Source organism: Stenella coeruleoalba, assembly GCF_951394435.1.
Source record: "Stenella coeruleoalba genome assembly, chromosome: 10".
NCBI classification, from domain to species: domain Eukaryota; kingdom Metazoa; phylum Chordata; class Mammalia; order Artiodactyla; family Delphinidae; genus Stenella; species Stenella coeruleoalba.
The window spans coordinates 59,806,574-59,823,012 of NC_137156.1; the positions used below are offsets into that span (position 1 = coordinate 59,806,574).

Here is a 16,439-nt window from a genome sequence, read left to right on the forward strand (position 1 = left end):
TGCCAACAAAGCTGGACCCTGCGCCCTCTGCCTTCATGTCCGTCCTGTGGCAAACACCAACAGGTGCGGGGAGCGGGCCTGGCTAAGCGGCCGCAAGTCCATCATCCAGCTAGTGCTACCAGAGCCTGTTCAAGAGCGTACTTCTCCCGTGCGTCAATAGGCGGCGCAACTGGACAACTCACCGGAACCTCAACCCGCACCCACGTGCTACCTCAAGGGCCCTCCGCTTCAGAAGAGGCATTGTGCAAACAAACGCCCATTCAACAATCCAAGTGGGTGCCCCTTGGAGCACGGCAGTGCCCTCGTATGGTTTTCAGAGGTGAGGTTCCATAGAAAAAGCGACTCCAGCAAGCGGGCTTGTGCTGGAAATGTTAAGCAGGGTTGACTCCGTGCTGTTTGGGACGAGTCAATTATGTGATTCTTCATTCATTTCTCACTTTGGGCTGCACTGGCCTGGTTCTGGTTTACTATACATTTTGATGCAAGAGCACAGGGCTTCCTCAGCATCTCCTAACACAGGAGGGTGAGAGCAGACCCCAGCTTTGTCCGTAATAACCAAACTCCTGTCACTGCTACACAGCAGGGTGGGGTTGAAAAGTCTTCTCATTAGAGTGGGATCTCTTTGTCAACTCCCTGGGTGGAGATAAGAAGGAACCTTCCCAGAGGGTCTGTGAATCGAATGTATCAGACTTTCCCTTCTACATTCATCAGGTCCTCACGGCCAACGTTCCCTCACAAGCCCCTTTGGGTCCTGCTTCTGCAGTGGGACTGACAGTGCGACAGGATGCCCACCCGGGGCTTTGCTCACACCAGCCCCTGCCCCAGAGGAGGCTGGAGTGATACTCAGTTCCTCGAGCTTTCTGTCTGCCTCCTTTCATCCACCAGCTGTTCCCTTCTCTTCACGTAACCTCTCCTGAACAGAGCCTGGACCTGCGTATCAAATAAGCAAGCTACAAAAGAAGCTAGTTCCTGGCTTTTGCTTCTGGGGGCCCAAGCGCTGCAGCTTCAGGGATTTTCAAGGGCACTTTTGACCAAATGTGATTTTTGCCTTCAACGCTCAGCCTCAAAAATGACACACAGCTCCACTGCGGCACCACTGCCAGATAGGCTGCCATGATTTATCGGAGCCTGTTTTAAGATATTTCTCCCACTGGAAATGGTCTCCATGTGTATAAGCATTAAGTAAACTGACCTTTGCTTTCTTCTATGCCTCTGTCTCTCCTTTAAGAATCAAGGCATCCACGATAATTCACCTGGACTGTCCATCCAACCATCTGCTGACCTAACGGTGTGACTTTAAACTCGGACCTTAATCCTTTACCACACGCAGCCTCTTCTCTACACATAAATACCTAACATTCAGAACACTGGCAGTACGAGATTATGTCTATTTCTGATAAAAGTGCACTTTCTATACGACTTAAAACATAAAATATATGACTGAAATAAAGTAAAACTGTAATCTAAAAATTGTTTTACATAGTCCATTTTAATCATCTAAATTATTTACAAATATAACAAGGATTTATCCTCTTTAAAGACATGGGATTATAAAAATCAAATAATGACACAATAATACATTAAAATATATTAATAAATATTTTTCAGTACTCAAAATGTTTTCTCCATGAGAGCAGGCTCTAGACAAAAGTGCCTAATATACAAGTTTTCCCAATTTCCTCCCATAATACCAGTTGTTAAAAAAGAAAGGTTAATCACCTTCTGTCTTCAAAGGTTCTCCCTACTAAGTCTTGCCAGGCAGATGGCAGCTCCTGGAACTGTGCTGTTTGGCAACAGGAAAGGGCAGACCAAGGCAGGAACCAGGCCAGCAGGCGGTACAAATTCCAAGACAGAGGAAGCCCCAGGCTTTCCCAATGAAACTTATCTGTCTGCCTGTGACTCCAAGATTGTGTGCGTAATGCCACTCAGGGTCCCTGGGATGATGTATGTAGAGTGACGTGCTTCTTACATTCCTAGAATCAAAGTGGTTCTGTCATTCCCCACAGGGAAAAAAGAGCCAGATCGTTGTCCATGTCTTTCCCTCCTGCACTGAGCTTTTATCAAGTCTTACCCAGAAAATAAGCTCGAAAGAACCTTTGCCGAGATGATCAGACCTTCCCTAAATTACCTTCAGCGATCTATATAATTCTTTCTGGTTGCACACTACCATTGTGACTCCTCTGTAGTTTCCACTGTACGTCTGTGTGCCTCTCCTCCAAGTTGCTGGGATGGATTTGCTGCAGGTTTGAGGAAGGTGGGAAGAAGCAATGGATACGCCTTTGTGTGTGGTAAGGAAAGTGGTTAGGACTTAGCTCCTCATAACTGGTCCCCTTGCTCCCTCTGTCCTCAGAGAGATATTCTTAGCTGAATTGATAAGCTTTAGTCCTTCTCTACAACTTCTCCAAGAGAAACCGAATGGTGCTTCTTTAAATTTACAGGATTCACCTTCTAATCCACCTGCAAGGCTGCAGGGAGGGGTCACCACACTCAACACGATGCCTGCCCCTTCAGCCACAAAATTAGCAGACACAGTGTCTCCTGTACCACGGTCTGCCTTCCAGAGGGGCACCAGTGCCGATGACACAGGGAGGTAACAGTACCGGAGGGAAAAGGGTTCCTTTTCTTAAGTGAGAAGACCCTAGATAATGTGCATTTTCATTCCCTTGCAAGCTTAACCTGGTAACTCAGTGGCTAAAAATTAAAATAAGACATAAATAAACCCAGGTGCTAAATTATCCTTTTTACTTGATGATACGTCTAAAGTTTATGTCAAAGAAAAAAGAAAAGTTCCTTGGCCAGAGGTGTGTGAACTTAGCCAGGGGATGGGAGACACCACCATGAACCTCAGCTCTCTCCTGCCCTGTACTCTATGGGGGGTGTTGCACCTCTCAGGAACGAAAATTATCAGTCACAAAGATGAACGGCCTCTCCTCAAATCTGGTGGCTTGGGAATGTCATGAGGATGACGACATTGGGTTAATTCATCTTTTTCTGGGTCTCTCCCCTCAGCTCAAGCAGCCAGGGGGTCCAGGAAGTCTGGGGTAAATAGTAAACCACGTGACCCTGTGATGCCAGGGCCCTGGGCACAAAGCTTTTCATCCCAGTGAGGCCTAGGATGTGTCATTCTGCAACCTCATGGTCATATCTTTAATATTGGGGTGGAGGGAGGTGGGCACAGAGATCAGCCAGTGCTCTTTCCAGATCCATCTAGAGTTCTCTCTCTAAAAAAGCTTACTGACATCCTCTCAGGGTTTGCTGGATTAAGGAGTATTGCTAAAACACTTAAAAAAAAAAATCTGCTTTGGGGCTTCCCTGGTGGCGCAGTGGTTGAGAGTCCACCTGCCGATGCAGGGGACACGGGTTCGTGCCCCAGTCCGGGAAGATCCCACATGCCGCGGAGCGGCTGGGCCCACGAGCCATGGCTGCTGAGCCTGCGCGTCCGGAGTCTGTGCTCCGCAATGGGAGAGGCCACGACAGTGAGAGGGCCCCGTACCACAAAAAAAAAAAAAAAAAAAAAATCTACTTTGAACACATGTATAAGCTGGAAAGAAAACACATACGCCTTCACTGCAGTTAGGAAAGGGAACAGGCTGATCTATGAAGTGATCTCTGAAATCCTGAACACTTTCTGGGCTTCTTCCAATTTTAACGCATCGTGTAGGTAACAGATCCTTTCATTCACCTTCTGAACGATCCAGCACTCATAATTGCCCCTAAAACTGCCCAACTCAGCTCAGCTCAGTTTGGAAGTCACCAGGGGACCCGAGAAGCTGCCTTTTAGACATGGGGAGAGAGCCAGAACAGGAAGGGGGAGCTGATGCTCGGGGCGGGTAGGGGGCAATAATCCACTTCTTTTTAGCAGCCTTTCCTGCTCCCCTTTAAGAGCCCACTGGGCCATGCACCTCCAAGGTGGGCAGGGAGCCGCACCCATCTGTTACAAAAGGAGGCATCAGACTCTATTAAAAAATGGAACCGCACAGTGGGAACGCTTTCATCATCACCCACACAGACGAGCAGAAGCTACAGACAGAGAGCCACTACGGATGGCGCTTGGGACAGAAGTGAGAATGGCCCGGAACTCTGCCTCCGGTAGAGATGCCAGGTTTACAGGAGTGATCGCGATGCCCTCACCAGACCCCTCCTCCTCCTCGGCCGCTGGCGGCTCCTGCATCTCCTCTGGGAAAGCCTGAGGCCGGCTCGGGTAACTTCTGCTGCCTGAGACAGTCACGCGTGCTCGGGACCTCTCACCTGAGGTCTCTGGGTGCTGAACTGGCGTGGAGGTAGCTAGGCCCGGGAGGGAAATGTGGTCACCTGTGTCATCTTCTTCGAAGTCGTTAAGGCAGTACACTTCATCCAGGTCAACGTCCAGCGTCCGGAAGCCCTTGGTGACCACACCAGGCCGGGGGTCCAGGATGCCCCCGAGGTGAGGCTGGGCCAACTGCTGCCAGTGGTGAAGGGTGGCAGAACCTTGCAGGAGAAAGGGCAGAGGGGGTGACAGGGAGAAGAGAGGGTTAGGACGGGGGTCTAAGCGGATGGCTGTTCACCACCCTCCAGTGCGGAGCGTGAGCCCCAGGGGGCCCTGGGTGCCACAGGTGGACTCTGGTAGGGACACCCATTGAGCTTCCCTTGCCCCTCCTGCTGTGCAGCAGGTGCTAATCCCCTTCCATGCCCGGAAGGGGCACCAATTAAGGAGGAAAATCAATTTTTTTACAAAGTAAAATGAACGCCATACTATGTGACAAGGATGTTTGGTGACAAACTCTTTATTTTAATCAACTGATGTCAACCCCCAAATCCAACACAGAATCACTTTAGGAATAGAAGAGGAAAAGATAAGCGAGGCAAGCACAGAAGAGGGGTGGGAGGGGGGAATGTGTATGGATTCTATACCAAGTACACACAGCTGGGAACAGGGAAGACAGAGCAGAGGCAGAATAAGACGATGTCAAACCAACTCTAGGACCCACAACAAGAGAAAGCAAAAAGAAATTAAAGGAGCACACAGAGAAGTGGTGGGCACGGCCGTTACCTCCTTTACCTAGGTTTTCTGTATTCCGCCAATAAGCCTGACAGGCTGCAGGCTTTGGGGAGTGGGAACTGGCTTAAAGAGACGTGATTTAAGAACACATAAGTCCACACAGAGGTCTGAAGCAGAGGAGCCCATCTCCTGGCTGACACCAGAGCCTGGGACTCGGATGACACCAAACAAGGTCTGTAATAACACCGGAGTGCGTCCTTGAGGACCTGGAAGGTAAACCCGGTGCTCCCAAAGAGAGGTGTTCCAAGACCAAGTCTGCTTAGGAAACTTCGGTTAAGAAGTGTATTTACTGAGGCACTACATCTCAGAACCTTTAGCATGTTACTCTGTGCCGGGATTCTGCCCAACCCATCTGCTAGAGCAAACCTTCTCCCCCTTAGGACACTTAATACCCCTCACATGGCCCTGGTACTGTGGGTGCCCCGCCCGTGGGCATTCTATCCCCATTCCACAGATGAAGAAGCTAGCCACACCAATAACATTCCACGCTCAACAGAGAGACTTTGAGAACAGTTCTCAATGAACTCCCAGACACTCACTGTTGGTTTCCCGAGGGCATCCTCTGTTGGGAGGGCAAGAATCCCTCCCGACTACCAGGATGCCCTGGGGAACGTCAGAAAGCGGAACCAGGGATGCCAGGGGCCAGCAGCTCAGGAGTCAAGATGAAAGAGAAGTGAAAGGCAGGCAAGCAGGCAGTGGGGTCAGGAAGTGGTCCAGGAACGTAACTGAACTCCCCGACCCTCCCCTGTGCCCAGTGAGTGCACTGCCTCCAAAACACTGCTGGGAAATAACTCTTCATGGGGCAGTCTCGGCCGAGGAGTCTTGAAAGGATTTTGCAAATGGGCAATTTCAAATCCACTTAAAAGAGAAAAAACTGTACACACTTAGGTGTCTCTCCCGGTTTTAAGTGTCCCAAGTACGATAGCAATCTACGTAACCCCAACCTATTGAATATAACTAGAAAGTACTCTAAATGCAAAAAAGAAAAGAGATGCAAGGTACATATAATGAAACAAACCTGTGCGTGGGATCCTGAGTCCCAGGTGCCACGGCACTATTTTTTAACAAGCTACCCTGTATGGAGGCGTACCAGCAGGGCAGTTTGGTTTACATGTTATCACCTAGACTCACTCCTCAAAATCGCCCTGCAAGGTTAAGTATTATTACCCACACCTCACAGACAGAGGTTCACTGAAGTTACGTAACTTCCAGAGTCACTGAGTTAGCGGCAGCATAGCCAGGGTTCAGTGCTAAAGGCCCAGTTCTTTCTGTAAACTCATCCTGCCTCCCTCCTCAAACCGTAGGACTGAAAACTAGCCAGGAACCTGGGCTCAGTGAGAATATGGAGGAATAAATGGCGGGCAGGGCAGCTTCCCCGTGGGCGTCCAGGGCCTGCCAGGAGATGCACACTCTCCCACCAGTGGGGTTTCTCCTGCCACTCCTGGGGACCTCCACGCATAATAGTCCAAAATGGGCCCCCGGTTTGTGTGTTCACTGTTCACATGTCCACATTCCTGGCAACAAAACTGCACTGGGGAGAAATTTTAAACAAGGCAATACGACACCCAGCTTGGGGCGGCGCATCCAGGTCTTAGAAGGAAGATGAGAAATCCCCAGATGCAATGTGGCCATGGCCACACTGCGAAGGGGACTAAAGGGAAAGTCAACACAATGGAAAGTGAAGAACCATGTCAAGGAACTGGCAGATCTCCTCATCCTTCTGAAGGGGGTTCTAGATGTTTACAACGCACCGGGAAAGAACTCATTGAGGCTGGAGGTCTGGGCCCGGAAAAGAGTCCTGTGGGCCTCCATTCTCTATCTGTTTAACAGGCTGCCCCACCTCTCCCCACCCCATGCATGAGTCCGAGAGAGAAATGAGGCTACAGAGAGTTGCTATTTGGAGTTAAAGAGGCTACAGAAGTACACGGAGTTTTTTGCATTCCCTGAAAATGCAGAGCAAGGAAATCTAGTGAGATTACAATGGAAAGGTTATGCGGAAAGATGCATAACACGTGCCTTTTTACCCCACGCCTCAGGCCTCCTTTACTCATGGAATAGCCAACCTTTACTGAGCACGGAGGGCCAGGCTCTCTTCTAAGACGCCTACACTTACTGACTCAGTCATCAGGATAACCCTGCCATCCTCACGTTACAGATGAGGAAACCGGGCGCACGGAGGTAAAGTGACTTGCCAGAGGCTGCAGAGCCAGGCTTTAAACCCAGGCTGGCTCCAGTGCCCAGCCTCTTACCATAAACACCACCTCTCAGACAGCACTGAGAAGGCCTCACATAATGTGAGCCTCAGAACTCAGGTCAGTAACACACGTGAACGGTGTTCTAATTCTCAAACAGGTGTTTTCTATTCTACAAAAGTGACCATTGGTGAAAACCTCTGCAAACTTGACTGTCATGTGAGTTATGCCATGCAGGGAGCTCATGGACCATCTCCACTCCTGACTGGTTCTGAGGGCCTGAGCAAACGTGGTGGTCCAGGCGTGGCAGTGGATGGGAGGTGGAGTGTGAGGGGTTCTGCCTTATTCAGAGCCTTTGTTGTCTCTTTCCTATCCCGTTTCCCCGGCTCCCCACCACCTCCCGTGCCCACCCCTCCTGGCCTCCTTTATTTGTCAAGCACAAAGCAGGAGGATTGCTGTACTATTAGCTACCTCCCATTACCATCACCTTCTCCCACCCACATGAGAATGAAGCTGGGGTCAGGCAGGCAAAGAGGGGAACCTTCATGTTCCTAGTTGGCACCAGGATGGTCTATGGAGCAGGGCGTGGACAGCGCAGAAACGTAATTACGGTCACTGCCCCTTTCCTTCTGTTTGCTTTCTTTCCACACCCCACTGTTCTAACTAAAAGGTTTTCATGTCACCAAAGGAGAAGAAAACTAAATCCATGTATGTCAGCAGAGCACCTAGGGCTTAAAAGTTAGAACTAAACCTGCTGGATAATGTACAGCTTGGAAGTGTATGCTTTTCCCTAATTACATATTAACTTGTTTATATTTGGAAATACTATCTGGTTATAATCAATCAGAAAGGAAGAGCAAAATAGAGGGGAAAATACTGCCTGATTCATCCTTTTAATGCCGATATATCTCTTTCTAGTTTGAATATTTTGTTTGTCCTTTACCTGCTTAAAACGTGTAAGATAAGATGAAGAGACAAGAGTGCTAGCATTCTTAAACACCTAGCCCAGTTATTTTGGCTGACACCAATGAGCAGATAGCAAGATTAATTAAATAGGTAAGGGAGACACAGATGGACGACACAGATTGGCTATCTGCTATGATCCCAGCCAACATTCTCCAGGGGCCTCACCACAGGTACATTTACCTGGGCCACTGGAGAGCATGGGAATCCTATCAGCTTCTTGGTGGCAGTGGAAAAGGATGTAAGAACACTGGCCCCAGCAAAATACTGGTCCAGGTCTCAACACTGGTAAGGCTAGCCCTTATATCTGAATTACTGGAATAGGGGCAAGTTCAAGGAGCCTACAAGTTAATAAGCACCTAACAGATGCTGGGCACGATAAAAACACATCACATTTATTCCTTGACACAATCTTGTGTGGCAGATGTGAGCCCTATTTCACAATAAGGGAAACAGGACTCAAAAAGGTAAAGTAACTTATCCAACACCACAGTTAGAGCTGTAATGAACCCAGCATCAGGCAGACTTCCATGTCAGCACTTCACCATATCAAATTAAACATGGTAACACAGAAGTAATTGTAGAGGAGAGGAAGAAAAAAAATATTGGTTGTATTTTAAACAACTAAGAAGTCAGAGCACTACAAAATGGAGCCAGAGGGACAGATCTCTATCATGAGGATACCTTACAGCCCATAGTGATAAGACATGACTTTTTAATGGTAGTGATATGGGTTCCTGGTGAGCAGGGTACTAGAGTTGAAATTTATCTTGCAAAGCTAATGGGATTTCCTCTTATTCTATTAATTTATCACAAAACTCCTGCTATCTACGTCACAAGATTAAAAGAGAAAAGGATGAACTGGTCAAAATAACTTTAAAAAAAATCTCTTCCTACAAAATGCTTGGAAAATGAATCCAAAAACATATCCTTAGATGATCTAATGAAACACAAAGTAAAATATAGAAAGCAGACAAGATAGAGATGATAAATTCCAATGACCTCTGAGAGACAAAGGAGAAAAAAGAAAAGAAAGGCAAAAAGTAAAATTGCAGAAATGGAAGATTTTATTGAAAGAAAAACAGACATAATTATGGATCAGAAAACAATCACCAAGCTTACAACTGAATAAACAGTTAAAAAAAGGATGAGCCATCCCTCTTCTGAAATCTAAGAAGGACCTAAATTATACAATTAAAAAGTAATTATGAAAAAAGAATGTTCGCCCACCCTCTTCCTTCCTTTGGAGAATTATGGCACCCAGCATTTCTTGGGTCTTTTACAAGTACAACCTCATCTTACGGCATGCATCCTAACAGGGGTGATACTGCCCCCCAGGGCTGAAAACTGGGTCTTCTGGGGTGAATAACTGTACTCTCTTTAGGCACAGATACACATATAACACATATATCTATGGCATTAACTTTTCTGGGGGGGAGGGATTGGGAATTCATGTCTAAAATGGCTTCTTAAAGAGGGTAATAAAAAAAAAGGTGAGAAATTCTGCCTTACAGAAATTCTGATTTGGTTTTGCGTTAGATACATAGTAGAATTCTGAAATACCTTCTCAAACTCTCTTGGGTTTCCAAACTAAAGAAGAAAAAAAAAGAAAATTACAAGCACTTAGTGGCTCTCAGCAGGGTAGCGGTAGGTAAGGGGAACACATGTTATAATGCCTAAAGCAAAAAGAAGGAAAAAAGGGGAGTTTTTCCATGGGGTTAATCATCTAGGGTGTCCATGACACTAGAAAGTGAATTGCCCCTGGAAAAGGTAGGCTTAAAGAGGGACAGGACTCACTCGCTCCCACAGCCACCCCCTTCCCGGCCCCCAAATTGTGGAGGTCTACAAGCCTTGCTCAGAACACTGCATCTGCGGAAAGCCACACCCCCTTTATTTGAAGACCAAAGCGGAACATGTGAGTCAACAAATAGCAAACCGCGTTCACCTGGTTATTGAAAAAAACAACTTAACAGCGTTTGCTTTGCACACCCCCTCCCTGACACCAAATTTTTTGAGAAGTCAAAGCATCAATTGGCTACACTTCTCACACCTCCAGGCATGTCCTGATTAACCTCTGAGGATGTTAGGAGCGCCTCTGCCTCCCCAAAAGATTTGTACTTCTAAGGTCCTAAATGCAAGAGAAAGAGAACTAGGAAAACCGGCGCCAACACGTTTTCTTTTCTTTGGCTGTGTTGGAGGTTAGTCTGGGCTGCCTGTGTGTGCATTTCCAAACCTGCACCGGGAGAGGTGGAGGCCTGGGCACTTAGAGGAACTCAAACCAGCAGCGCGGGTGGCTATCTCGGAAGAAAAAGGAGTAGGCGTTACAGAGGTTGCCAGCTTTCCGGTGGTGGATCAGGGACCACAGAGAGTCGCTGAGGAGGGCAGAGAGGGGCCGAGGCCCCTTGTGATCACCTTCCAGCGGCTTGACGATCTGCAGCTTCTCGGGCAGGTAGGAGCGGCTGCTGAACGACATGCCAGAGAAGCCGGTGAACTCCGAGAAGCGCGAGTGCGTGCCCAGGGACATGATGCTCTCGGTGGGCGTCAGGGAGCCGCTGAGCAGCTCGCCCTTCTCCGCCAGCTCCCTGAGCTTCCGCTCCTGCTCCTCCTCGAAGAACCTCCTCTCCGAGAGGTAGTTCTCCCGGCGGAGGGACAGCCGCCGCAGCGCCGTCTCCAGGTCGTGGGAGCCCGGGGTGCCCGGCGTGCCCGGCTTCTTGCTCCGCTCCTCGTTTCTGGAAGGAGGGGAAACGGGGGGGATGAGCGCGGAGCACCCAGCAGGGGGCGCTAGACAACAACGGCCTTACTGCTAGTTTCCAGGTGGCAGCTGGATCTTTTAAGGAAACCAAGGCAGTTGAAATTTAGGCTAAAACGGGGAAACAAATGCCTGTCCAGAATAACAATTCCCTCTGTTGGTTGTTTTCTTCCTCAGGGAGGTGAGGAGGGAGCACTAAGGTGCATCGCAAATTTGCACACACTACATAAAATCCAACCCCTACAAAACATCTCCCTCATGATGCCTTAGGAAGAAAACTTCTTCAGGCTGATAACCAATATTTTACAATAACTCTAAGTGGGCTATAACCTTTAAAAATTGTGAATCACTATGTTGTACACCTACCTGTAACTGACATAATATTGTACAGCAACTATACTTCAATAAGAAAAATGATAAAGTCCAGAAAAACCCAAAGTTCTGATAGAGCAGTTTCCAACTGTCTAACCCATCAGTCAGAAAAGCCAATTTTGTGAAGTCACAGGAAAAGGATGGACAATGAAATGGCGGTGGTGCTGGGGTCCTGCAGAACTTCAGGATGAGAGGGACAGACCACCACTGAAGAGGACCCATCCCAGCAGACACCCTGCACCCCACCTCCTGAAGCGAACCAGATTCTGCTCACAAGACCCAGCCTGAGTCCTCCTCAGCCTTTCAGGATCCAAGCTACAAAGGGGTTCATGAAACGAATGTCTGGTCTGTAGCCTAACAGATAAAGGTTAACAGAAAAAAATTGTCATTTCTCCTCTCCTCCAACATTTTACAGGAAAGCCGACTTCCGGTGCATCCTGTTATAACTCTTTAAACTGGTTAACACGGCAGCATCAAGATAAGCATAAGCTCAGCCGGTTGGATCACAGATTTGAGAACTGAAAGGTCTACACTTTTCAGGCGACTCTTATCAGCCCCCCTTCTTCTGATTACCGAACCTGTGTTCAATCCCCCCTACCTGTCCCCAAAGCAGAAAGATAAAAGACCCTGGCTGGCTCACCCCAGGTCTGCTGACTCTGCTTCCAGGATGATGCTGTTGGTCTTGTTGTCAAGGACGACATTGCTGACGTCGCTGCCGTAGAAGCTGGACCGGGGGGTGCTGACACAGCTGGACAGGAGGGAGTTCATGGCTGAGGACTGGTTGGAGCCAGGGATGTTCATGGGGGACGGGGTCAGAGACCTCTGCTTGACGACCTGGTTGATGTTTCTTACGGTCTCAAAGACTCGCTTCTGGTGACTGGGGAGAATGCACAACATCGTCCATGACTAAGCAAACGCAGGAATGACCCTGGAGTTCAACCCTCCAAACACTATCCACTGGGAAGCCAACAGGCAGCTGGCCCACCGTGACCCCCAAGCAACCCGACACCCTGTGCCTTTCACGTGTTTCTTAGGGTGTTGGTTGGAATTCAAGAGACTCAATACCCACAGAATTCAGGGCTCCGCTACGTGGTTGTGTCCTAAAGTTGATACTGCTTCCTACCGGAGCACAGGCTCCGGACGCGCAGGCTCAGTGGCCATGACTCATAGGCCCAGCCGCTCTGCGGCATGTGGGATCTTCCCAGACCGGGGCACGAACCCGTGTCCCCTGCATCGGCACGCGGACTCTCAACCACTGCGCCACCGGGGAAGCCCCTACAAATATATTTAATGGTAACTTTTGTCTCCCACCTAGTTTTCTTCTCTCATGATAGTCTCTAGAAAGCAAATTCCAGGAGGGCAGTGTTCACTGCTCAACACATAACAGGGCTCAATAAATTTTTGCAGAATGAGTCTTTGTTGACCATTCATATTAAAAAAAAAAGTAAGACTTAAAGTTAGTCTTAAAAACTTCTATAATGAGATGATAAACACCAAATTAGTCTTTTTTTATTTCCTGGAAACTGCCATTTCTAAGAGCAGAACCACACTTTGATGCTCATTTGTTCTCTTTTAAGGAGAAAAAGGTAGGAATGTTTCTATAGTGGCTGCTTCTTTCTGGGCTGCAAAGGATTTCACATATGCACCAAGGCTTAGGGACTGGTCACTTCCAGGATCCCGTTTAAGTTCTGTCTATGGGATTTGGGTACAGAGAAAACTTGATGAAATCAGATCCACAGGTTCCTTACACCTCTGAGCAGGCCAAGTGCAAGGTCTTAAGTTAGGAAGAGAGATGGCACAGGCCGGTATGTATGCAGAAAGGAAACGGAAGCCTTGCTCACACCCCATCCCCCAAAGAGCCCTCTGTATCTCAGATTGCATCTTATTTTTCTTTTCCTGACAGACGTCAGAATTTTTTTAAGTAACATTTTCCACTGAAAAGAAAGATAAAAATGAGCGGTGGTGTCAAGATGGAGCCTGTGTGAAGAGAGATGGGAAATACATCCGTCCTTCCCTAACTTTCTGCAAGTTCATAATATATATTTAAAACCCAACCAGAGGAGGACGGGGGCTGTCAGCAGCATTCTCTAATTTCCCTTAGTCTAGACTGTCTGCGGAAGGATCACAGCGATCACTGCTGCCATCTGAGGCCCACCCCACAGTCCCTGGGAGCTGAGAACCAAGGCCGTACGCGATGTCTGGCGACTCGGGCTCTTCCAGCTGCAGCTCCTTGCGCATGGTTCCCTCGATCTCCGCCGCCAAGGAGTCCTGGGAAAAGCCGGGAGACACACAGTGAGTGAGCAGCAATTCAAGTGCTCTGTCTTTAGAAGAGGCGCCAAGACAGCCTGGACACAGCATAAACCGAGGCCTCGGAACACAGGGTGACAGCATCTGCCACGGGCAGAATGCCGGGCTGAGCGATCCCCATGGAGCTGAGTGTAAAGCCCCTTAGTCCTATGAACTGAGGGTCTGATAGCAAACCCTACGTTCCCTGGGCTAAACCATGGAGCTGTGGCGGTGACCACAAGAAGAGGCAGAGAGCTTGCGGGGGAGGACCTGAGTGATAGGTGCTGTCATTTGGGCTCTGCTCTTGTGATCCCCGGCCTCCGGCAGGGAAAGCTCCCGTGCCCGCCAACCATCAGCGGCCCACCCACCTTTAACAACCGGCTCACATCTCACTTCCGCCAGGAATCCTTCATCTCCTCCCCAAGGAGACAGCAAACACATGAAGACCTTGCCAGTTCTCTGAACACTCCACTTGCGTCTTTCTCTAGCCAGGTTGTGAATTTGTGGGTCTGGGGAAGACCAGTCATTGAGGACTTCTCACCTCCTGGACGGGCCAAGCCCCAAGCTCAGACTCAGCAACGGAGGGGCCTGCTGAGTACCCCTCTCCCTGAACCGCCCACCAGGCCTCACTGGGCGAAGCGGAGCCTGACAAACCATCCCTCATGCTCAGGCAGGTGGATGCCGACAGGACCAGGGTGTGCAGAAAAGCACCTGCTGAGGCCTCAGAGGAGGACACCACCTAGGAGAACCTGAAGAGAAGGGCTAAATTCGTGCCAAACAACAGAACTTCCTGCGGTGACGGGAATGTTCTCTTTCTGCACCATCCAGTATGGGAGACACTGGCCACAGGTGGCTACTGAGCGCTTGAAATGTGACCAGTGTGACTGAGGAACGGAGTTCTTTTTTTTTTGCGGTACGCGGGCCTCTCACTGTTGTGGCTTCTCCCGTTGTGGAGCACAGGCTCCGGACGCGCAGGCTCAGCGGCCATGGCTCACGGGCCTAGCCGCTCCGCGGCATGTGGGATCTTCCTGGACCGGGGCACGAACCCGTGTCCCCTGCATCGGCAGGCGGACTCTCAACCACTGTGCCACCAGGGAAGCCCGGAACTGAATTCTTAACTGCACTAATTTTAAGTGATTTAAATTTACATAGTCACCTGTGGCCAGTGGCTTCCCAGCTGACAACGCATGGGGCCTCCTCCAGGGTTTCCACCTCCAGGGCCCCCCAGTCCACTGGGGATGCTCCCGTCTGGAATTTGTAATTTTTAAACTAGTTTATTTTTCTTAATACTGTTTACATTCCAAGTTCTGCACAAGGGAAGGACCTTCATACCACTTAAGAGAAACAAGATACCAAACTACTAATGACACTGCTGTTCTGAAGGAAAGTCACAAGCAAGGTCTGTGACATTTGTGGCCATGATCCCCTCTGGGCCATCTGGAGATGAGCATGGATCCCTTCTCAGAATAATGTTCTTAAATGAATAAAATAATTAGGATTAAAGAGGAAGCCAGATATACTGAGTTAATTACTAAAATATTAATAACTGCAAGTATGATAGAGTAACACACAGGATCGGGTTTCAGGACTGGTAATGACTGAAGCGGAGATTAGCACAGGTGGTGTCTTGGGACATCTGTGGCCACTGACATGTGCTATGAGAAGAGCTGTGATTTCGATGGATGACAAAGTCACAGGGATGCTAATATCGCTGTGGTTTGTTACCTACCTTCATGAAGGAAGGAAACACCAAATACAGTTAGGGATTAATGAACATATAAGATATCATCCTCCCTCGAAGTTCAAGGGCCCACTGAATCCTGTCTGTAGATCCCAGATTAAGAACTCTTGGCCATAACGCAAGAGAACTGGGAACATACTTGAGCAAAACCTGCTACTCACTGTTTTATTCAGCCGTTAGAAGGGCTGGGAGCAAGAGAGGCAGAGCCGGGTGTTCTGCTCCAGAGACACAGGCATGATGCAAGCTTTAGATTGCCTTAAATACCTTTCATGCATAATGCACTTTAAAAATAGCCGTCTTCAAAAACTGAGCTCTGCCAACAGCAGAAAAAGGGCAAACAAAAGGTCCACCTCAGCAAATAATAAACACTGAGAATCAATCTCTCCAGAAGAAACCCAAGTGCAGACTTTCAATTCAACTTTTCTTACATCCTGGTTTAGCTTTAAAGTGCAGGTCTGTCCTTGAGAGCAGGAACACAGGAGAGTGAACCCCAGGCATGCAAGAAACAAGACAGCCCCAGGAGATGTGAAACCGGGAAGGAGGGAAAGTGAGGCAGGGAGTGTACAAAGCTACACGGGCCTGTCTGTGAGCCGAGCATAGGCAGCTCTAGATGGGGATTCAGGGGATATATTGTCCTTTGCTGCCTTCACTGGGATTCTTGGAATCACTGGATCACCAATTTGCTTCTTGGAAAGCTGACTTATTTACGTTGTGTCTTTCTTTTTGGTTTCCCTTAGATTTCAATCAGGTGGAGAGAGAGCGCCTGACTTTATATACGAAATCAAAGAAGAAAAGGAGATCATGATTTAGAAAAAGTGGTTCAGACAGCAAGGGGTTGGGTGACAGTGTCTACAATGGGGAGGGGGAGTCTGTGAAAAAAAAGAGCCCTAAGTAAAGGTCAATTTGAAAGGGACCAACTTTCACAAACATTTATACAGCCCTCCACTCCTAGTTCACTTAGGGGAGTTTCTCTCAAAAGTTCTTCTCTCCTCAGAGAGAACTGGTATCTCATCAAAGCATGGAAATAGAGCCTGAAAAGTTCTTGGTGGTTTGCTTTTCAGTCTGTTGATCCAGTCATCCAGATCTAATACCTACAAT

The 16,439-nt window shown here is 48.5% G+C and overlaps 1 protein-coding gene across 5 annotated transcripts in view; it reads right to left on the reverse strand.

The window, feature by feature from the left end:
• The window catches only part of TRAK1 (trafficking kinesin protein 1), a 104,699-nt gene that overhangs the window by 11,727 nt on the left and 76,533 nt on the right, over nt 1-16,439 (reverse strand). For 3 of the 5 annotated variants that reach the window (XM_079932979.1, XM_079932978.1, XM_079932982.1), the window contains 4 exons: nt 13,506-13,582; nt 11,955-12,191; nt 10,606-10,922; nt 4,132-4,467 (listed from right to left, as the gene is read on the reverse strand). In XM_079932979.1, the coding sequence (XP_079789105.1) occupies nt 4,132-4,467; nt 10,606-10,922; nt 11,955-12,191; nt 13,506-13,582 (967 nt within the window). The remainder of the gene's footprint in view (nt 1-4,131; nt 4,468-10,605; nt 10,923-11,954; nt 12,192-13,505; nt 13,583-16,439) is intronic. The other 2 variants (XM_079932981.1, XM_079932980.1) reach the window with 1 other exon arrangement.